The following is a 24146-nucleotide window of genomic DNA, read 5'->3' on the forward strand; positions in this document are numbered from 1 at the left end:
GTGTCGAGCCCCGGAGAGTCGACCTCGCGCGTCCGTTGTTTTAATCGACGTGTTTTTTTCTTCGGAAAAGTTCTAATTTCGTGCGGAAAGTGCTCCGAAAACCCCCTTGGGTTTCGTTTGCCCCTTCCTATATTTCCAGTCTTTGCCCCGGTAAGTTTTCTTTCGTCGTCGGGGTAGGCCTCTTTTAGGCCTCGGTCGAGATTTTTCTCCCTCAAAGTTTTGGTGCTCAAATTCGTCATTTCGGATTTTGATTTCGCCGGCGTGATTTTTCCGCCCATGACATCGAAGCCTTCCAGCGGCTTCAAGAAGTGCACCCAGTGCGCCCGGGTAATCTCGCTCACTGATAGGCACTCTTCGTTTCTTCAGTGTCTGGGGGCCGAGCACCGTCCTCAGAACTGTAGTCTGTGTTCCCTGTTACAAAGGCGGACTCAGGTAGCGAGATTGGCCCAGTGGAACGTTTTGTTCTCGGGCTCTTCGTCGGCATCGGCACCGGGGTCATCGAGTGCATCGACGTCATCAGCGTCCAGACCTTCATCCTCGGCCGCCAGTGCATCGAGTGCATCGAGGCATCGGCCCTCTGCATCGGCGCCGAGACATCGGATAGCTGCATCGACGTCGGTGGTACCGGGACCTCGCCTCCTGATGTCGTCGGACGGTGGTGCATCGTCAGGAATGCAGGTGAGGGCTGTCCATTCCCCTGCTGGTGGCGGTGAGCCTTCGGGTGGGTCTCCCCCTACCCTGAGGGCTCCTGCGGTACAGCCCCCCCGGGATCGACCTGCTTCGACCTCGGCCCCGAGGAAGCGACGGATGGATTCTACGTCCTCCTCATCGGTGCCGGGGAGCTCCGGTGACATGCTTCGGAAGAAGTCTAAGAAGCATCGACACCGGTCTCCTCCCCGCGTCGGCACCGAGAGCTCTGGGTCGCCGAGGGAGTCGGCACCCAGCAGGCATCGGCACCGAGAGGACCGCTCACCCTCTGTTCAGGAGGTGTCGATGCGCTCCACTCTGGACAGCCCGGAACAGCCTCCACGCCCGGAACAGGTTCTGACGTCGACGCCTGCATCGGCCTCCATGCCTTTCTCTGCAGCCGCTCTGAACGAGAGCCTCCGGGCCGTTCTCCCAGAGATTCTGGGAGAGCTGTTGCGCCCTACCCCTCCGGTACCGGCGGTGCTTGCGCCTCCGGTACCGTCGAGCGTGGCGCCGGCTGGCCCATCGTCCGGGGGGAGGTCCCCGACGTCGGTACCGCGTGCGGTGCCGACTGCGGCCACCTCCCAGGAAGGCTCCCCGACTACGTCGGCAGAGGGAGCTTCGCCGATGCGGGCCAGGGAGTCTACCTCTCGACGCCCCCATCGTGGACGTGGCTCCACTGAGTCGAGCCGGGCGAGGTTGCAGACACAGGTCCGTGAACTTGTGTCTGACACCGAGGGTGAGGCCTCGTGGGAAGAGGAAGAAGACCCCAGATATTTCTCTGACGAGGAGTCTGAGGGTCTTCCTTCCGATCCTACTCCCTCTCCTGAAAGACAGCTTTCTCCTCCTGAGAGTCTGTCTTTCGCTTCCTTTGTCTGGGAGATGTCTACGGCCATCCCCTTCCCGGTGGTTGTGGAGGACGAGCCCAGGGCTGAAATGTTTGAGCTCCTGGACTATCCTTCTCCACCTAAGGAAGCGTCCACTGTTCCCTTGCATCATGTCCTAAAAAAGACATTGCTTGCGAACTGGACCAAGCCACTAAGTAATCCCCACATCCCCAAGAAGATCGAGTCCCAGTACCGGATCCATGGGGACCCAGAGCTGATGCGCACTCAGTTGCCTCATGACTCTGGAGTTGTGGATCTGGCCCTAAAGAAGGCTAAGAGTTCTAGGGAGCATGCTTCGGCGCCCCCGGGCAAAGACTCTAGAACCTTAGACTCCTTTGGGAGGAAGGCCTACCATTCCTCTATGCTCGTGGCCAAAATCCAGTCTTACCAGCTATACACATGCGGAACAATGTGCGGCAGTTGGCGGGCTTGGTTGATGCTCTTCCCCCTGAGCAAGCCAAGCCTTTTCAGGAGGTGGTCAGGCAGCTGAAGGCGTGCAGAAAATTCCTGGCCAGAGGGGTGTATGACACCTTTGATGTTGCGTCCAGGGCCGCTGCTCAAGGTGTGATGATGCGCAGGCTCTCATGGCTGCGTGCCTTCGACCTAGAGAATAGACTCCAGCAGCGGATTGCGGACTCGCCTTGCCGTGCGGACAATATTTTTGGAGAGAAGGTCGAGCAGGTGGTAGAGCATCTCCACCAGCGGGATACCGCATTCGACAAGTTCTCCCGCCGGCAGCCTTCAGCATCTACCTCTACAGGTAGAAGATTTTTTGGGGGAAGAAGGACTGTTCCCTACTCTTCTGGCAAGCGTAGGTACAATCCTCCTTCTCGACAGCCTGCGGCCCAGGCTAAGCCCCAGCGCGCTCGCTCTCGTCAGCAGCGTGCGCCTCAGCAAGGCCCCGCGGCTCCCCAGCAAAAGCAAGGGGCGAGCTTTTGACTGGCTCCAGCAGAGCATAGCCGACATCCAAGTGTCAGTGCCGGGCGACCTGCCGGTCGGGGGGAGGTTGAAAGCTTTTCACCAAAGGTGGCCTCTCATAACCTCCGACCAGTGGGTTCTTCAAATAGTCCGGCAAGATTACACCCTCAATTTGGCCTCAAAACCTCCAAATTGTCCACCGGGAGCTCAGTCTTACAGCTTCCAGCACAGGCAGGTACTTGCAGAGGAACTCTCCGCCCTTCTCAGCGCCAATGCGGTCGAGCCCGTGCCATCCGGGCAAGAAGGGCTGGGATTCTATTCCAGGTACTTCCTTGTGGAAAAGAAAACAGGGGGGATGCGTCCCATCCTAGACCTAAGGGCCCTGAACAAATATCTCGTAAAAGAAAAGTTCAGGATGCTTTCCCTGGGCACCCTTCTCCCCATGATTCAGCAAAACGATTGGCTATGCTCTCTGGACTTGAAGGATGCCTACACACACATCCCGATACTGCCAGCTCACAGACAGTATCTGCGATTTCAGTTGGGCACACGCCACTTTCAGTACTGTGTGCTACCCTTTGGGCTCGCCTCTGCGCCCAGGGTGTTCACAAAGTGCCTAGCTGTGGTAGCAGCGGCACTTCGCAGGCTGGGGGTGCACGTGTTCCCATATCTCGACGATTGGCTGGTGAAGAACACATCCGAGGCAGGAGCCCTGCAGTCCATGCAGATGACTATTCGCCTCCTGGAGCTACTGGGGTTTGTGGTAAATTATCCAAAGTCCCATCTTCTCCCAGTGCAGAAACTCGAATTCATAGGAGCTCTGCTGGATTCTCGGACGGCTCGCACCTATCTCCCAGAGACGAGGGCCAACAACTTGTTGTCCCTCGTCTCGCGGGTGCGAGCGTCCCAGCAGATCACAGCTCGGCAGATGTTGAGATTGCTGGGCCACATGGCCTCCACAGTTCATGTGACTCCCATGGCCCGTCTTCACATGAGATCTGCTCAATGGACCCTAGCCTCCCAGTGGTATCAGGCTGCTGGGGGTCTAGAAGACGTGATCCACCTGTCCACGAGTTTTCTCGAATCCCTGTATTGGTGGACAATCTGGTCCAATTTGACTCTGGGACGTCCTTTCCAAATTCCTCAGCCACAAAAAGTGCTGACAACGGATGCGTCTCTCCTGGGATGGGGAGCTCATGTCGATGGGCTTCACACCCAAGGAAGCTGGTCCCTCCAGGAACGCGGTCTACAGATCAATCTCCTGGAGTTGCGAGCGATCTGGAACGCTCTGAAGGCTTTCAGAGATCGGCTGTCCCATCAAATTATCCAAATTCAGACAGACAACCAGGTTGCCATGTACTATGTCAACAAGCAGGGGGGCACCGGATCTCGCCCCCTGTGTCAGGAAGCCGTCAGCATGTGGCTCTGGGCTCGCCGTCTCGGCATGGTGCTCCAAGCCACATATCTGGCAGGCGTAAACAACAGTCTGGCCGACAGACTGAGCCGGATTATGCAACCTCACGAGTGGTCGCTCAACTCCAGAGTGGTGCGCCAGATCTTCCAAGCGTGGGGCACCCCCTTGGTGGATCTCTTCGCATCTCGAGTGAACCACAAAGTCCCTCAGTTCTGTTCCAGGCTTCAGGCCCCCGGCAGACTGGCATCGGATGCCTTCCTCCTGGATTGGGGGGAGGGCCTGCTGTATGCTTATCCTCCCATTCCTCTGGTGGGGAAGACTTTGTTGAAACTCAAGCAAGACCGAGGCACCATGATTCTGATTGCTCCTTTTTGGCCGCGTCAGATCTGGTTCCCTCTTCTTCTGGAGTTATCCTCCGAAGAACCGTGGAGATTGGAGTGTTTTCCGACCCTCATCACGCAGGACGAAGGGGCTCTTCTGCATCCCAGCCTCCGGTCCCTGGCTCTCACGGCCTGGATGTTGAGAGCGTAGACTTTGCCTCTTTGGGTCTGTCAGAGGGTGTCTCCCGCGTCTTGCTTGCTTCCAGGAAAGATTCCACTAAGAGGAGTTACTTCTTTCTGTGGAGGAGGTTTGCCGTCTGGTGTGACAGCAAGGCCCTAGCTCCTCGCTCTTGTCCTACACAGACCCTGCTTGAATACCTTCTGCACTTGTCTGAGTCTGGTCTCAAGACCAACTCTGTAAGAGTTCACCTTAGCGCAATCAGTGCATACCATTACCATGTGGAAGGTAAGCCGATCTCAGGACAGCCTTTAGTTGTTCGCGTCATGAGAGGTTTGCTTTTGTCAAAGCCCCCTGTCAAGCCTCCTACAGTGTCATGGGATCTCAATGTCGTTCTCACCCAGCTGATGAAACCTCCTTTTGAGCCACTGAATTCCTGCCATCTGAAGTACTTGACCTGGAAGGTCATTTTCTTGGTGGCAGTCACTTCAGCTCGTAGAGTCAGTGAGCTTCAGGCCCTGGTAGCCCAGGCCCCTTACACCAAATTTCATCATAACAGAGTAGTCCTCCGCACTCACCCTAAGTTCTTGCCAAAGGTCGTGTCGGAGTTCCATCTGAACCAGTCAATTGTCTTGCCAACATTCTTTCCCCGTCCTCATTCCTGCCCTGCTGAACGTCAGCTGCACACATTGGACTGCAAGAGAGCATTGGCCTTCTATCTGGAGCGGACACAGCCCCACAGACAGTCCGCCCAATTGTTTGTTTCTTTTGATCCCAATAGGAGGGGAGTGGCTGTAGGGAAACGCACCATATCCAATTGGCTAGCAGATTGCATTTCCTTCACTTACGCCCAGGCGGGGCTGGCTCTTGAGGGTCATGTCACGGCTCATAATGTTAGAGCCATGGCTGCGTCGGTAGCCCACTTGAAGTCAGCCTCCATCGAAGAAATTTGCAAAGCTGCGACGTGGTCATCTGTCCACACATTCACATCTCATTACTGCCTGCAGCAGGATACCCGACGCGAAAGTCGGTTCGGGCAGTCAGTTCTTCAGAACCTGTTTGGGCTTTAGGATCCAACTCCACCCCCCGAGGGCCCTGTTTGTTCTGTTCCAGGCTGCACTCTCAGTTAGTTGGTAAATTTTTTAGGTCAATCTCAGTTATGTCCTCGCCGTTGCGAGGCCCAATTGACCATGATTATTGTTTTGAGTGAGCCTGGGGGCTAGGGATACCCCATCAGTGAGAACAAGCAGCCTGCTTGTCCTCGGAGAAAGCGAATGCTACATACCTGTAGAAGGTATTCTCCGAGGACAGCAGGCTGATTGTTCTCACAAACCCGCCCGCCTCCCCGTGGGAGTTGTGTCTTCCCTTGAAGTGTATTGTCTTGCTACATACTGGACTGGCCGGCTCGAGCCGGTTTCGGGCGGGAAGACGGCCGCGCATGCGCGGTGCGCGCGGGGACTAGCAAAGGACTTTGCTAGAGAAGTTTCCGATTGGAGGGGCTGCCGTGGACGTCACCCATCAGTGAGAACAATCAGCCTGCTGTCCTCGGAGAATACCTTCTACAGGTATGTAGCATTCGCTATATATGGGAAAATGTAAAGCATCAATACAAACATAATATCAATAAATCATTCAAATCATTTCTGAAGTAATTCCTACATGTGGGAAAGGAGAGGAAAGACTAAGTAAAACAGTGGCATTCAATAAGTCACTTGACACAGCTGTACAGTAATGATGGGCTGTGACAGGAAAAAGGATCCTTGGGGACAAATTCAGACAGTATGTTTCTAAACATTTAAACTAGAGGGTGGGGTGGCAAAAGGAAACAAGAGAATTCAGAAAGTCACCCCCAAAATAAATATGATGACAGAGGGAAAGGTCATGTAAATAAAGAAAACCACCCAAACTCACATAGCACATGGAAAGCAATGAGCACAAATGCTCGTAGTCTAAGTAAAACGGTTCAAGATTTACAAGCCCTGATGTTTGAGGAAAATACGGGTAAAAATGGATTCTGTATATAATACAATATATATTAAGTCAACATATGATAAGGTTTGAAAAACTCTTGACCTTGTAGCCTAGGACTAATCAGTTGTTAACTGGAGAAGCCATCCTGTTATAAGTTTGCAAAATGACCCATAAAATTTAGTTATTATAATTCTATTAAGTGGTTATGCCAGTTATTGAAATCCAACAAAATCAATCTGGCTCAAAAGCAAAACATGTATGAGTGAAAAGGTAACAATGAGTCAAATTGATACAACAGCCTGTTCTCATTTGTAGATATTTAAAAAAGATTTCACTTTTAGGATTATGAGATAAAACCTGTCAAGGCTTGTCATGAAGTCTTTTTCTTCAGGTTTTCTTTCTTTCTGTACAGATGCTTTGGGAAAATGGAATTAATGGCATCTTGGCTGATGAAATGGGTTTAGGGAAGACAGTACAGTGCATCGCTACAGTAGCAGCAATGGTGGAGAGGGGCGTGTCGGGGCCCTTCTTTGTGTGTGGTCCTCTATCCACCCTTCCCAACTGGATGTCTGAATTCAAGAGATTCTGTCCAGAGGTAAGAATGAGAGTATTTCTTGGCTCTCCAGTAACCCAGCACTGGTTTCATAATGAAGTGAAACATGAAAGGGAAAGTGAAGATTACACTCAGAAAAACAAAATCTTTTGGTAAGATAATGAAAGATGGTGCTCCATTCTCGGATGAATAGTTGTAAAGGGAGCCACTACTTGAATTTCTTAGTGATGGGATGATTTTAATCTACCTACTGATCTACACTGTTTAAAAGTTCAAGCTTTTATTGAGTCTTTCAGATTATGATTTACTCCAGAGAGAGCAGAGACCAACCTATGAGGCTGTGCACGTGCATGGTTCGATGTTCAGGGTATATGCTTATGTGTTGCAGAAAACAAAGGATTGTTTTCAGCAAAACACTGAGAATTGGAAAGGTCCCTTGACCTAATCATGTTTGTATACATTTTCCCTTGAGCATCATAAGGAATACTACAAAGGTTTGCATGAAGGTTTTTAGCATTTTGGTCTTAACAGGAAAGATTGTGAGCCTAATGACCAATATAAGCTCCTGCTCAAAGCTGCCCTCAGAATTTATGGAACTCATGGTTACATTGGTGATATGTTAAAACAGTCCTTAGTTGATTTTGACTCCTCAGCTCATGGATAGGTCCTGGAGCAACCACCATGCTATGCTGTAGTCCTGCCATGAGCTTGAAGGAGTTGTGTTTCACATGGTACATCAAGGCGGTGTACAATAGATTAGAAAAAGTGTGTTTAATGTGATTCGAGTTAGACAAAAACATGAAAAACAATAAAATGTATATCAATATGTACCTTAACTGTTTGTGTCATGTATAACACAACAATTTAAACCTTAGACAGTTATACTGTGAATAATGATAAACTCTGTATTGTTCACACCGTAGACTATAACCATCTCTCCGGAACTATGTAAGCCACATTGAGCCTACAAATAGGTGGGAAAATGTGGGATACAAATAAATATATTGAACAAATAAGGGAAATATTGGGCATGGGTATTTAAAATGGTCTGTCGTCTGTCTCAGTCCACCTAATTAAATGATCGGTCAAACAGCCAGGTTATTGGGTGGGTAGTGTGAACCATGAGTGGAAATGTAGTAGTCCTTATTGGAGATCCAGCCTTACATCTGGTTTTAGGGACTGATTTCTAGTCCAAAATACAATCCGAGTTCTCCAGTAATCAACTTCATTTTCATGTAGCTTTTCATTTTCAGTATTTTGCTATTGTTTTCAACTATACCCCTTTTTTTTTTTTTTTTTTTTTTTTATACAGCGATCGTTTTTCATTAACAAAAACGTATTGCCTTTAAAGATGCAAACAAAAGCAAGTGATTAATAATCTGTTTCTTGTAACCAGCCTCTCTCCCAACTCTCTGTTTTTGGCTTTAATTTATCGGATGTCTATAGACTGATTAAGGGAGAATTATTTTCTTCCTTCCTTTCTCCTCCTTTTTTGTTCCCTTCTTTCTCTTTAAAATATCCTCCTCCCCCCCCCCCCCCCCCCCCCCCGAAAAAAGGGAGAGAAATCAAATCTTATATTACAGTGTGTTAGCTTTTTTTGAATAGTCCGCAGTGTAATGTACTCTGGCACTTTTCAAAGAAAAAAAAAACTCCATTAAATTCCTTGAAAATAATAAGCAGGAAGCATGTGTACAAGAGTTACACATACTTTGCACTAGATATTTTTCACAGCAACTGAGCAAGGATAAAATACCGGGCATACATTTGAAAATCAAAAGTATAAGCTGTTCTATTGCCTTGACCTAAATATGCCAAGTAGTCAGCCTGACATAATAACCTTGTAACAAAATAGCCCTTAACAAAATGGCCCCTAACAAAATAGCCTTTGTTTATCTTTCTGCCCTCTCCCAGGTATAAAGGTACTAGTTACCTGTATCCTGGAATGTCCTGGACTCCAGGAGTTATGGTGGAGAGACAGAAAGACACAGAAGGCTAGAGTAATATGAGAATAATCAGTAATTGTTTATTACACTTACCAATCAGGAATACAATATAATAATATAAGCAATATAATTAATTAATTCTCATATGAGACAGCAACCGGGACACAAACATGACCTCTGACATTAACTCTCTGGTTGCCTCTCTCCATAATTCTCCTTTTATACTCTTTTCTCTCATAGACTAGTATTAGAAGTACAAAATCAGCATTTCTCTCATATTCCAGCCCATTCTAGCAAGTTCTATCTTTTCAGAAGCAAAGTTCTTCATAACCTATTTCTTTATAATAAGTAAGGTCAGTAAGGTTATCCTACTTTGCAAAAACCATCTTCCCAAAAACTAAAGCTATGTCTCCTTCATTATCTCTTTCCATGGTCAACAGCAAATTTTCCCTCTTACATTATAGTATTCTCTTGCCACATATATCTTTGTTATGACTCCCTATCTGCCTGTGTCTCCAACAGAAGGGCAGGCTGACATTCTGTATAATTCTTATAACTTCTTATTATTTAGCTTCTCAGTGACTCTTTAACCTGTTCATAGCCTGTTCACAGAGGCTTTGCTCATAATTCTCAGTTACTGCTATAAAGTTATGGTTCATAACCTGCATGTCCCATATAAACACCTTGTAACAAGATAGCCCTTGACAAAATAGCCCATAGCCCTTCACAAAAATAAGTAGTATAGTTAAAAATTGTCTCCCTCAGGGGCCCCTGCATCTCTATTCCTCTACACCCCACTCCCTCATCTGCGCTCACTTCCTTCAACTCCCTCTCCAGTGCTGCATCTTTCTCTCTCCACCCCCAAGTTCTGTCATCTCTGTCCTTCTACCACCTTTCCTGCATTCTGGCATCGCTCTCCCTTCCTCCCCTTCCCGTGGTCTGGAAATGAATCTCTTACCCTTCCTTCCCACCCACCTCCCAACATAGTCCAGCATATCTCCCTCTTCCTCCTACCTATCCTTTGTGGTCCAGTATCTCTCTGCCCCCCCCCCCCCCCCCCGGGAAATCCTCAAACTTTCCTGTGGGCCACTGGCAGCGTTGTCAAGCTGCTTTGGCTGGCCACGGAAATGTTCTTTCTGTTGTGTCCTGCCTACGTGACCTTAGGTATCGAATGAAGTGGGACACAACAGAGGGAATGCTTCCAGGGCTGGTCGAAGCAGCTTGTTGAATCTGCTGGCGCCCACAGGAACGTTAGAGAATTACTGAGGAGAGATGAGAGAGATTCCAGACCGCGCAGGGCAGGCAGGAGGAAGACATTCTGGACAATGAGCACTGAAACTGGGATGGCAAAAGAGAGACATACTTTGGCTCAAAGCAGCAGCAGGACTCAAAAAGACACATGATTGCAGGAGTAGAACAGGTAAAATAGTTGAGGGGCGCAATTGTTAGGGGCCAAATTTTGGGCAGGCCCTCTTGTCAGGTGCTAATTTGTCAGGGACTATTTTTTTTTTTGTCAGGGCTGTTTTGACCAAGTACAATGCTTTTTGTTCCTGTGGTTTAAATGTATGTGCATTATGGGAGTTGGCATATTTATTTATGAACATTTATACTTTCCACATTAAGCAGACTCAAAGTGGCTTACAATGTACAGGAATCAAATGTACAGGAAGTAAGTGAAAGGGAAAGAGAAAAGGTTAGAGAGTCTTGTATTTTTAGCTGAGCAAAAGAGGGCAGTTTTCAGCCAAATTATTTACCCAGGAAAATTATTTTGAGATTGGTGTTCTCAAGTATTATGATTGAGTTCATTTTATGTCAGACAACATCTTTGAAATCACAAATGCAGTAAAATCACTAAACACTTGGAAAGCAATGAGCATAAATGCTCGTAGTCTAAGTAAAAAAGTTCAAGACTTGCAAGCCCTGATGTTTGAAGAAAACTTGGATATTGTTGCTATTACAGAGACGTGGTTCAATGATTCCCATGAATGGGATGTGACCATACCAGACTATAATCTTTTTAGGAAGGATAGAGAGGGCTGAAGAAGTGGAGGAGTGGCACTGTATGTGAGAGACAATATCAAAGCGGCTGAAATTCAGGGAACCTGGGGAAAGGAAGAAACTTTATGGATCATCCTGGAAAGAGAAGATGGAACCTAAAAAAAGCTAAACAAGGATCTGATAGAAGAAATTCAAAAGATTGGTATTAAAGGGGAGGTGCTACTGTTGGGAGATTTCAGCTTGTCTGATATGGATTGGAACGTCTCGTCTGCAGAATCAGAAAGAAGTAGGGAGATTATGGATGCCTGTCAAAGTGCCTTGCTCAGACAAATGGTGACGGAACCCACACGGGAAGGATCAATGCTGGATCTAGTGCTCACGAATGGAGGAAGTGTTTCCAGTATCTGGGTGGGTGCCCACCTATGTAATAGTGATCATCACACGATATGGTTTGATATAAGGGCAAAGGCGGAGTGCAGACGCACAAAACTCAAAGTACTGGATTTCAGACATACTGATTTTGATAAAATGGGGGAATACCTGAAGAAGGAGCTGTTGGCATGGGAAGGTATAGAAGAAGTGGAAAATCAGTGGTCAAATCTAAAGGCTGCTATAAATATGGTGACTGATCTTTACACAAGGAAAGTAAACAAAAACAAGACAAACGGGAAGCCTATATGGTTCTCCAAACAAGTAGCTGAAAAAAAGAGCAAAAGAGGCTTTATTCAAGAAATACAAAAGAACTCAACGAGAGGATCACAGAAAAGATTATCGGATTAAACTCAAACAAGCGAAAGCACAAGTGTAAGAAAAAGGCTCAAGATGTAAAAAGAGGTGACAAGAACTTTTTCAGATATATTGGTGAAGGGAGAAAAGATAGGAATGGAATTGCAAGACTGAAAGATGCTGAGAATGTCTATGTGGAGAGTGATGAGGGTAAAGTGAATGTGCTAAACAAATACTTCTCCTTGGTGTTCATTGAAGAAAATCCTGGAGAAGGTCGGGTTGTCTGCCGAGGGAGTATCTGGGAATGGAGAGAATATTGTAACGTTCACGGAAGAAAACGTTTATAAACAGCTTGAGAAACAGAAAGTGGACAAAGCAATGGGGCTGGATGAGATACATCCCGAGATATTGAGGGAGCTCAGAGAAGTCTTGGCGGGACCTCTTAAGGATTTATTTAATAGATCTTTAGAGATGGGAGAAGTTCCCCATGACTGGAGACGAGTTGATGTGGTTCCTTTTCACTGAAGCGGAGACTGGGAAGAAGTGGGAGACTATGGGCCGGTATCCTCGTGTCAGTGGTAGGAAAAATAATAGAGTTGTTGTTGAAAGAAAAGATAGTTAACTTCCTAGAAGCCAACAGGTTACAGGATCCGAGGCAACATCGCTTTACCATAGGAAAATCCTGCCAAACTAATCTTATTAACTTCTTTGACTGGGTGACCAAAGAACTGGATGAAGGACGCGCTCTAGTTGTAATCTACTTGGATTTTATCAAAGCCTTTGATACGGTCCCTCACAGAAGACTCGTGAATAAGCTGAGAGGACTAAACTTAGGACCCAAAGTGGTGAACTGGTTGGCCAAAAAGCGGCAGAGGGTGATGGTAAATGGAATCCACTTAGAGGAAAAGAAGGTGAGTAGTGGAGTGCCTCAGGGTCGGTTCTGGGGCCGATTCTGTTTAATATATTTGTGAGACACATTGCTGAAGGGTTAGAAGGGAGGGTCATTGTTCTTGGACTTTAGGGCATATGGAGAGGGGATTTGGAGAGAGGGATGGGTAATTGTAAAAAAAATGTTGAATCATTTTTATACTGGTTTGCTTATGTTTCTTTGTTCAATAAAATTGTTAAATGTAAAATAGTCATTTCTGTCCATTCTCAATCCTAGTTTCAAGGGAAAGGATGTTCTAGGAGGCATAGAGAGGATACGCTACAGAGAGAGGAAATATGTTTGCATAGAAAAGATGATGGAACCATGGGATTACATGGTGACATCTAAAACAATAATAAAGGTTTTAAGAAGGTATGGGATAAGCAGAGAGGTGCTTAGTTACTAAACGTTTAAAGAGCAGGAAACAATCTGATGACACTTTAAATGTTTGCAGTCTTTTCTTTAGTTTGCAGATACTGCTTTGTGAATCAGGATGCATGCTTTTATTTGCAGTGAACTTAATCATAATGAATGCAATATTTAAAAAGGCATTTCTCAGATTAAACCAAGACACTACATTTAAAGATTGCATTCATTATCTTGGATACTGTTAATTGCACTGAGAATCTCTTCAAGTTGAACAGAAATATTTTAGATTGTGTACTTTCAATATTGACATTTGGGCCCACTAGTAACCATTCCATATGACCTTTTTATTTGTTATATTTTATTTAGGATTTAGCTCACACCTTTTTCAGTAGTAGCTCAAGGTGAGTTAACTGTACATTCAGGTACAGTAAGTACAGTTTCTCCCCCCAGTTTGGAAATGGACCATATCCGATAGAAAGAAGCAAGAGGTTGCATGAAGTAATTTGATGAAATTTGGCTCCCAGGGTCAGCAGCTTTGTGTGTCATTCACTCAAATGTTGTTAAGAAACATTTGGCTATTTGCATTGTTCTGGCTTGGCCACTGTTTGGAAAACAGAATACTAGGCTAGATAGACCATTGGTCTGACCCAGTATGGCTGTTCTTATGTAGTTCCATACTCTCCTAATGTTTGGACTGCCTTGTGTATGTATATAGATACAGATACACACACCACCATTCTTAGACACAGTCCAACCTGAGGTAGTTTATGAATATAGCAAATAATTAGCAATATATCATAAAATAATTAAAAGTGCAACAAATATCACTACATCATGGTGAAGTCCATCAATACTCCCCTGATGCAGCCATATGCAAAACAAGTGGCCCGTGTTAGTGTCTTTATTGTGACCAGTGTACATCGAATTGGAGAGGGGGGCCTGCTTCTAGCAGCTAATAACTATATTATAATCAATCTAAGTGCTATTTATATTTATTCAAGAGATTATTGCATGTTTAAAATAGTAAAAAGATTCTTGCTGGACTCAACCTGAATTTCCTTTTTGTTCATACCAGACCAATCCAGTCCAGAACAAGTGGGTTATGTGTGTCTACCAGTGGATGGAGACATAAAAAAAAAAAAGTAGTCCTAAGTGATTCACCCCTTAAGGATATTGTGCAGCCTAGAATACTCAGTTTTTCTCTGTCTTTAAACAGATGGTAGTCGGACCGTGCTGCTTTGCAAGCTCCTGACCTAGTTCTAGACTGTGTGTCAGTTGAGCAGGGAGTTCTTCTGGTCATATTTGGCTCCCGTTACATGTGTTTTATCTGGAGCAGGAGTGATACTCAGTGAAAGAGGTGAAGGAGATAGTGCTATAAGGCTAGGTTAACAAGGGCAGGAAAGAATAAGAAGGATGAAAAACCTAAAGAGAAGAGATGTGCCCAAGGAGCATGATCTGCTCTTTGGTCACACACCTGCTGTGAAAGCACCATGCACAGAGTTGATTGAATATCTGCGGGAACGTTGATTGAATACCTTCACTCACCTCTCCCCTATTCACCCATCTTCATTCACCTTCTTGGCTTGCAATCCACTATCCTTCTTATTACCCCTTTCCTTCTCTCCAGCTCCTGTTCCTACTCCTCTCTGCCTAAGTATTGTGTGGGTCCTCATGTTTTAAAAATAGTATCTCTACAGCAGTGTTAAGTAGACAGCATCATTTCTATTACATTGTTCAGTGTACTTGGAGTGGGTTCCAAATACTGAATTGCTACTGAAGAGATGGTTAAAAAGATATTAAACTAGACAAATCAAATGATATATTTTAGTTGCTTTTCTTTGCTTTGTTCCTCAAACACAAGTCACTTTGAACTGATTGGACTTATGTCAAAATGCTGCATCTTCTTCAGATCCCTACATTGCTATACCATGGAGACCAACAGGAACGTCGGAAACTGGCTCGAAAGATTCATAAGCGGGAAGGGTTGTTGCAGATACAACCTGTGGTGATCACATCTTTTGAGATAGCCATGAGAGATCGGCAGATGCTGCAGGTATATCAAACTTTCATCATATCTTTGCAATCTCTAATGTTAATGCTGAGCAGAGTATGCAAAAGGTTGCATTTTGATACACTGTACAATAATCTAGTATTACTAGCATACTTTACCTGCTGCACTTCATTCTTTGGCAGTTGCTCCAGAAATGCTGCTTGTTTCACTTTCTTTAAAGTGAAATTTAAGTAGTTAAATATATCTCTATATAAAGGCTTCTTGGGACATTTTAAGAAAATAAGATCTTATCAAATTTAAAATATTGCTTCCACTGCTTGCCCCGGGATTGGTAGCATGGAATGTTGCTAATAACTGGGTTTTCTGCCTGGTACTTGTGACCTGGATTGGCTACTGTTGGAAGCAGGATACTGGGCTAGATTGGTCTAATCCAGTATGGCTATTCTTATGTTATTACCTAATTTTACTGTATATAAGAGTAGCCTAATGGTAAAGAAGCAAGCTGGGAACTAGAGAAACCAGGGTTCAAATTCCTCATGGGTAAGTCACTTAATCCTCCATTACGTCAAGTACAAACTTATGTTGTTAGCCCTTTGAGGAGAGGTGAATACCTATTGTACTGAGATGCAACTCCCCTGGAGCTACTACCGAAAAGGCATAAGCTAAATCCAGAATCCCTTCCCTTTACCTTCTCTTTACTCAGCCTTCCTTAACAATTTTTAATTCTCACAGGTTGCTGCTTCTTGACTTCCGCCTGTTGCTGTCTCACATTTCAGTCTAGTCTCTTTCCTTTTCCAGAAACCCTCTTTGCCTTGTATTAGGAGCTTTGCTTTCGCTATTTTTTTTCCAGTTAGATGTGCTTTACCAGTAAACACTTGTTTGACTACTGTTCCTGCAGTGATGTATTGAATTGGTTACTATATCAAGGATTACTGGATCTATTACAGTTCGGTACTAAAGTCATTTCCTTAGCCTCACAGCAGATGAATCCAGGAACTGGTGGGTTGTGTTCGCCTACCAGCAGGTGGAGATAGAGAATACTGAAGAGAAAGCAGTGACTCTGGGCGTCCAGCTCCTTACCACTTCAGTATATCTCTATCTCCAACAGGTGGTGGACGGATTCCTGCCAGCTCCTGAATTTGCTTGTGGGAGCTCCTGGGCTTATAGGCCAGTTGAGCTTGGGAGCATGTGACTGAGGGTGCCAACCTTAAGGAGATTCTTGTTGATTCAGGTCCCTATCTTCCCCATGCTCTTAGCTCCTGGTTCTGTTGGTCAGACTGCAAAAAAAAAGAAAAGACATAGTTCTCTTCACAACATTGCAGTTTAGAGCCAGCAAAAAAAAAAAAAAAAAAAAAGTAAATCTTTCCTAGAGTTCTGCTCTCTCGGATTAGTGCCTGCTGAGCTGTGAAGAGCCGGGAGCGCCTTTGGGCTCCTTTAGAAAGCTGCGGCCCTTGAGAGCTTCTTTAGTCTCCGGTGAGTACTTCTTTTGTGCACTTTTGCCTGGGCTCCGGCGGGGCGGTCTATGTTATGGCAGTGGAAGTTGTTAAGAGGTGTTCCTGCTGCAGCTCTCGCCATTCCGTAGCGGGATCTTACATTGCTAAGTGTGCCGATGTGTTTTCCGGAGCAGAGGGCCCCTTAGAGCCTGCCAGGGAATATTGGAGTATTGTGTTCAGTTTTGGAGGCCGAGTCTTGCTAAGGATGTAAAAAGACTTGAAGCAGTTCAGAGAAATTAATAGGTTTGTAGTGAGTGAAGTACAGGTTTGCAGTATGCAGTAGTGAGTTTGTGCTGCAAGACGTATAAGGAGAGACTTGATAACCTGAAGATGTACACCCAGGGGGAAAGAGACAGGGACGATATGATACAGATCCTACTATATAAATGACGAGTGACACAGCCCCATGAGCGGCAAGTAACACAAAGGTAGAATAAAGAATGTAAAATAGTATGGTAGTTGTGCTATTTTGTTTTTGTTTTTATTTGTAGTTGTTAATTTGTAATGTAGTGAATGGAATATTTGAAATTTATATCAGCTAGTTTTATAGCAAGGGAAAATTTATTTTTTTTGTTTTTCTGGTGTTATCCTGCATAGGGGTGGGGTTCAGCTGATTTTTTTTTTTTGTCTGCATATTTTATAATCAGTCTTAAGGATTCTTTTGTTGGGCCTAGGGACTTACGTACTATTTTCAATGATACCTTTTTATATGCTCCATGGCTGGTAAAATGGGTGTGGCTACTGTAGGGATAGAGCCATAGATAGTGACCCTGCCCTTAAGGTTGGCACTGTATGAGTACCGGCACTCTTTTCCCTACAAAAAAAGCACTGGGTGGATACCATATTGCATGAATTTCATTTATAGAGAGAGATAGTTTAGCACATTATAGCATAATGAAAATTATATCTGGTCTGGCCTAATTGTTCAACAGTCAGATGCCAAATTCAAAATGATTAAATATACCCAGTTAGAACATACTGAATTTTGAGGAGCAAGATGGTGCCACGTTAGACTCGCCGTGAGCTCTCTCTGTAAACTGCTGGGTACTTTGTGGACTTTTCTCTTATCCTAAAAATTTCATATGCCTCATACTAAACGGAAGGGCTCCGTGAAGGTTGTTACCCCGACAACCAGAACTTCATCGCCCACACAGCAGAGTATTGAGAGGTTCACGATGAGGAATTCCACCCCATAGAATGTCGGAGTGGTTCCCGCTGTTGTCTCGGAGCAAGGAGAAGCCGAGACCCTGGGACTAGACATAACACTCTCACCTCGGACTCTCAATCCACCGCCGCGCCCTTCTGGTCTCGACCCACAAGCAAGTGCTTCCGTTCGTAGAGAGGAAATCGGAGGCCCATTGAATCGGGGTCTAGTGGACGAGGATCTAGCGGGAGGCCGGAGAACTTTGGTTTCTCCGACTGGACGTAAGACGCCAAAGATTGACTCGGCGGCGGTGATGCTGGAATCCATTTGGGGGATACTCCAGCGCTTAGACTGTGTCAGATTCTGCAAATCGAATTACAACGCTTGTGTGAGTACTATGGAAAATCTATCTACAACTTTTGCTACTATGAAAGTTGAAGTTAATGGTAAAATAGATACCTTTAAAAGAAGAAGTTAAGAAAGTGAAAAAGTTCAGGTTTATTGATTAAAGATAATGCTATATTACATCGTAAAATGGAACAATTCGAAAATTATAATCTGTTAAACCTCCGTTATTGAACTTTCCTCGACTGCCTGTATATACTCTGTTGGAAGTATTTATGCGATATCTGATTAAAAATTTAAAATTTTCCCCGGAATCTATTCCTTCGTTAAACAAAATTTATCATAAGAAAAATGAGGAGACAGGAGCAGTTGCCACAAGAACAAGGAGAATTGAATGTTTCAGAACTTCTGGAAACGTCTTTAACTACCTCATCCGAAAGACAAACTTTACTCGTTTCCTTTATATTTGAGCAAGATATGGAGGCGATGAGAAGATTGGCTCTTAAGAATTTACAAACATCATTTTACGGGGAGAAAATATGGGTTTTCCCAGATATGACAAAGCAAATTCAGGAGAGAAGGAAAGCTTTCTTGGCGTTAAGAGCTGAAACTGTAGCTCTAGGAGCGTCATTTAATTTGAATTACCCCTGTAAATGCAATGTTAAATATTTGGATGTAAAATATGTGTTTTTTCTTCCAGAACAATTAAGACATTTTATTGATTCAAAAAGAATATAAGATTTGTAGGATCTGTAAGGTCATGATTTAAGGAAAGAGAAGAGTAATAATTTGATTTGGGTGAATGGAAGTGTTAAGCCTTTATTGTATCTAAATTTTCTTTTAAATCTCATTTCCTGAGTTTATAATTTATTTATTTATTTGTTGCATTTGTATCCCACATTTTCCCACCTATTTGCAGACTCAATGTGGCTTACAATAATACATCCTGACAATCGCCAATCAAGAGTAGATAAAACAAAATGGTTACATAAAGAACAAGTGTAACATAATAGATATAATCAATTCAGTAAATCAGAAAACAGATTAAACAATTTGATAAATAAAAAAACAGACAGATTCTCTAGTAAGTAATGATGTGTTGGAGTTCCTATTATTGATTATTATGGTGAGTCTTGTTAAAGAGGTAGGTCTTTGGTGATTTTCGAAAGTTGATAAGGTCATAAATATTTTTTACGTCAAGTGGTAATGTATTCCACAGCTGCGTGCTAATGTAAGAAAAGCAGGACGCGTGAACTAGTTTGTATTTTAAACCTTTACAATTAGGGAAGTGGAGTCCTAAGAATGTATGTGCTGATTTTTTAGCGTTCCTGGGAGGTAAATCAATAAGGGCTGACATGTATGCCAGAGCATTTCCATGAATGATTTTATGAACCAGTGTGCAAACTTTGAATAATGGACTCCTCCCCTTTTATATAGTGGTCTAATATAAGATATAAACTTCATTGCTTTAATTCTAGTTCTCTAAACATGCAAAGAAAATACAAATATACAATAAGACAAACCAAAAGGGCATACTACAAAACCAAAATAGGGCCAGACTACAAAGACGCACATAAACTCTACCAACTCGTGAATAAATTACTAGACACCACACCGGTTACCACAACCGACACCCCATCAGCAGACAACCTTGCCAAATACTTCAATAAGAAAATTATAAAACTGCGATCCACGCTACCACTCAATACCACTGATCACGAAAAATTCATTAGGCCCAACTGCCGATGAATACCCAGCAGACCGAACCTGGACAAACTTCGATTTTCTAACCAATGAAACCATCACTCATGCAATCAACAAATTCGCCAAATCCCACTGTAAACTAGATTTCTCCAAGGACAAGCAGGCTGCTTGTTCTCACTGATGGGTGACGTCCACGGCAGCCCCTCCAATCGGAATCTTCACTAGCAAAGCCTTTGCTAGCCCTCGCGCGCCGATGCGCACCGCGCATGCGCGGCCGTCTTCCCGCCCGAAACCGGCTCGTGCCGGCCAGTCTTCTTTTGTCCGCGCTCGGTACGGTCGTGTTTACGCCTTTCGCGCCCCGAAAGTCGACCTCGCGCGTCTTTTTTGGACTTCGCTACGGAAAAAAAAAACCCATTCGGAAGGAGACCTTTTCGGTCTGTTCCCCTTCCTATATTTCTAGTTTTTGCCCCGTTAAGATTTCTTTCGTCGTCGGGGTAGGCCCCTTGGAGGCCTCGGTTCGAAGTTTTTCTTCCCCTCTTTTGTGGTGCCATCTTCGCCATTACGAATTTTGATCTCGCCGGCGCGATTTTTCCGCCCATGACATCGAAGTCTCCCAGTGGCTTCAAGAAGTGCACCCAGTGCGCCCGGGTAATCTCGCTCACTGATAGACATGCGTCGTGTCTTCAGTGTCTGGGGGCTGGGCACCGCCCGCAGGCCTGTAGTCTGTGCTCTCTTTTACAAAAGCGGACTCAGGTAGCGAGATTGGCCCAGTGGAACCTTTTGTTCTCGGGCTCTTCGTCGGCATCGGCACCGGGAGTATCGAGTGTATCGACGTCGCCAGCGTCCAGACCTTCATCCTCGGCCGCGAGTGCATCGAGGCATCGACCCTCTGCATCGGGGCTGAGACATCGGAAGGCTGCGTCGGTGTCGGTGGTACCGGGACCTCCTCGTCTGCTGATGTCGTCGGACGGTGGTGCTTCGTCTGAAGTGCAGGTGAGGGCTGTCCATTCCCCTGCTGGTGGCGGTGAGCCTTCGGGTGGGTCTCCCCCTACCGTGAGGGCTCCTGCGGTACAGCCCCCCCCCCCCCCCCCCCCGAGACCGACCTTCTTCGGCCTCGGCCCCGAGGAAGCGACGGTTGGATTCTACGTCCTCCTCGTCGGTGCCGGGAAGCTCCGGTGACATGCTTCGTCCCAAGAAGTCGAAGAAGCATCGACACCGGTCCCCTTCCCGTGTCGGCACCGAGAGCTCTGGGTCACCGAGGGAGTCGGCACCCAGTAGGCATCGGCACCGAGAGGACCGCTCACCCTCTGTTCAAGAGGTGTCGATGCGCTCCACTATGGACAGCCCGGAACAGACTCTGACATCGACACCTGCATCGGCTTCCATGTCTTTCTCCACAGCCGCTCTGCACGAGAGTCTCCGGGTCGTTCTCCCAGAGATCCTGGGAGAGCTGTTGCACCCTTCCCCTCCAGTACCGGGGGTGCTTGCGCCGCCGGTACCGTCGAGTGAGGCGCCGGCTGGCCCCTTGCCCAGGGTGAGGTCTCCGACATCGGTGCCACTTGCGGTACCGACTGCGGTAGCCTCTCAGGAAGGCTCCCCGACGACGTCGGCGGAGGGAGCTTCGCCTGGTGCGGGCGAGGGAGTCTACCTCTCGACGCTCCCACCGTGGCCGTGGTTCCACGGAGTCGAGCCGGGCACGGCTTCAGACACAGGTCCGCGAACTTGTGTCTGATACCGATGGTGAGGCCTCGTGGGAGGAGGAGGAGGACATCAGATATTACTCTGACGAGGAGTCTGATGGCCTCCCTTCTGATCCCACTCCCTCTCCTGAAAGGCAGCTTTCTCCTCCCGAGAGTCTGTCTTTCGCTTCCTTTGTCTGGGAGATGTCTAAGGCCATCCCCTTCCCGGTGGTTGTGGAGGATGAGCCCAGGGCTGAAATGTTTGAGCTCCTGGACTATCCTTCTCCACCTAAGGAAGCGTCCACAGTACCCATGCATCATGTCCTCAAAAAGACATTGCTGGCGAACTGGACCAAGCCACTAAGTAATCCCCACATTCCCAAGAAGATCGAGTCCCAGTACCGGATCCATGGGGACCCAGAGCTGATGCGCACTCAGTTGCCTCACGACTCTGGAGTTGTGGATTTGGCCCTAAAGAAGGCTAAGAGTTCTAGGGAGCATGCTTCGGCGCCCCCGGGCAAGGACTCTAGAACCTTAGACTCCTTTGGGAGGAAGGCCTACCATTCCTCTATGCTCGTGGCCAAAATTCAGTCTTACCAGCTCTACACGAGCATACACATGCGGAACAATGTGCGGCAGTTGGCGGGCTTGGTGGACAAGCTCCCCCCTGAGCAAGCCAAGCCATTTCAGGAGGTGGTCAGGCAGCTGAAGGCGTGCAGAAAATTCCTGGCCAGAGGGGTGTATGACACCTTTGATGTTGCGTCCAGGGCCGCTGCTCAAGGTGTGGTGATGCGCAGACTCTCGTGGCTGCGTGCCTCCGACCTGGAGAATAGGCTCCAGCAGCGGATTGCGGACTCGCCTTGCCGTGCGGATAACATTTTTGGAGAAAAAGTCGAGCAGGTGGTAGAGCAGCTCCACCAGCGGGATACCGCTTTCGACAAGTTCTCCCGCCGGCAGCCTTCAGCTTCTACCTCTACAGGTAGACGATTTTTTGGGGGAAGGAGGACTGTTCCCTACTCTTCTGGTAAGCATAGGTACAATCCTCCTTCTCGACAGCCTGCGGCCCAGGCTAAGCCCCAGCGCGCTCGCTCTCGTCAGCAGCGTGCGCCTCAGCAAGGCCCCTCGGCTCCCCAGCAAAAGCAAGGGATGAGCTTTTGACTGGCTCCAGCAGAGCATAGCCGACATCCAAGTGTCCATGCCGGGCGACCTGCCAGTCGGAGGGAGGTTGAAAGTTTTTCACCAAAGGTGGCCTCTCATAACCTCCGATCAGTGGGTTCTCCAAATAGTCCGGCAAGGATACACCCTCAATTTGGCCTCAAAACCTCCAAATTGTCCACCGGGAGCTCAGTCTTACAGCTTCCAGCACAAGCAGGTACTTGCAGAGGAACTCTCCGCCCTTCTCAGCACCAATGCGGTCGAACCCGTGCCATCCGGGCAGGAAGGGCTGGGATTCTATTCCAGGTACTTCCTTGTGGAAAAGAAAACAGGGGGGATGCGTCCCATCCTAGACCTAAGGGCCCTGAACAAATATCTGGTCAAAGAAAAGTTCAGGATGCTTTCCCTGGGCACCCTTCTTCCCATGATTCAGGAAAACGACTGGCTATGCTCTCTGGACTTGAAGGACGCCTACACGCACATCCCAATACTGCCAGCTCACAGACAGTATCTGCGATTTCAGCTGGGCACACGTCACTTCCAGTACTGTGTGCTACCCTTTGGGCTCGCCTCTGTGCCCAGAGTGTTCACGAAGTGCCTGGCTGTAGTAGCAGCAGCGCTTCGCAGGCTGGGAGTGCACGTGTTCCCTTATCGCGACGATTGGCTGGTAAAGAACACATCCGAGGCAGGAGCTCTACAGTCCATGCAGATGACTATTCGACTCCTGGAACTACTGGGGTTTGTGATAAATTATCCAAAGTCCCATTTTCTCCCAGTGCAGAGACTAGAATTCATAGGAGCTCTGCTGGATTCTCGGACAGCTCGTGCCTATCTCCCGGAGGCGAGAGCCAACAACTTGTTGTCCCTCGTCTCTCGGGTGCGAGCTTCCCAGCAGATCACAGCTCGGCAGATGTTGAGATTGCTGGGCCACATGGCCTCCACAGTTCATGTGACTCCCATGGCCCGCCTTCACATGAGATCTGCTCAATGGACCCTAGCTTCCCAGTGGTTTCAGGCTGCTGGGGATCTAGAAGAAGTGATCCACCTGTCCACGAGTTTTCTCAAATCCCTGTATTGGTGGACGATTCGGTCCAATTTGACTCTGAGACGTCCGTTCCAAATTCCTCAGCCACAAAAAGTGCTGACTACTGATGCGTCTCTCCTGGGGTGGGGAGCTCATGTCAATGGGCTTCACACCTAGGGAAGCTGGTCCCTCCAGGAACGCGATCTGCAGATCAATCTCCTGGAGTTACGAGCGGTCTGGAACGCTCTGAAGGCTTTCAGAGATCGGCTGTCCCATCAAATTATCCAACTTCAGATAGACAACCAGGTTGCCGTGTATTACATCAACAAGCAGGGGGGCACCGGATCTCGCCCCCTGTGTCAGGAAGCCGTCAGCATGTGGCTCTGGGCTCGCCGTCACGGCATGGTGCTCCAAGCCACATATCTGGCAGGCGTAAACAACAGTCTGGCCGACAGGTTGAGCAGGATTATGCAACCTCACGAGTGGTCGCTCAATTCCTGTGTAGTGCGATAGATCTTCCAGGTGTGGGGCACCCCCTTGGTGGATCTCTTTGCATCTCGAGCCAACCACAAGGTCCCTCAGTTCTGTTCCAGGCTTCAGGCCCACGGCAGACTGGCATCGGATGCCTTCCTCCTGGACTGGGTGGGAGGTCTGCTGTATGCTTATCCTCCCATACCTCTCGTGGGGAAGACTTTGTTG

The 24146-nt window shown here is 46.9% G+C and overlaps 1 protein-coding gene across 1 annotated transcript in view; it reads left to right on the plus strand.

Annotated features, from left to right (window-relative positions):
- The window catches only part of HELLS (helicase, lymphoid specific), a 351006-nt gene that overhangs the window by 175175 nt on the left and 151685 nt on the right, over positions 1–24146 (plus strand). The window contains exons 9-10 of the mRNA XM_030203455.1: positions 6788–6970; positions 14802–14945. Coding sequence (XP_030059315.1) covers positions 6788–6970; positions 14802–14945 — 327 coding nt within the window. The remainder of the gene's footprint in view (positions 1–6787; positions 6971–14801; positions 14946–24146) is intronic.

The sequence above is a fragment of the Microcaecilia unicolor genome, chromosome 5, assembly GCF_901765095.1.
Source record: "Microcaecilia unicolor chromosome 5, aMicUni1.1, whole genome shotgun sequence".
NCBI classification, from domain to species: Eukaryota; Metazoa; Chordata; class Amphibia; order Gymnophiona; family Siphonopidae; genus Microcaecilia; species Microcaecilia unicolor.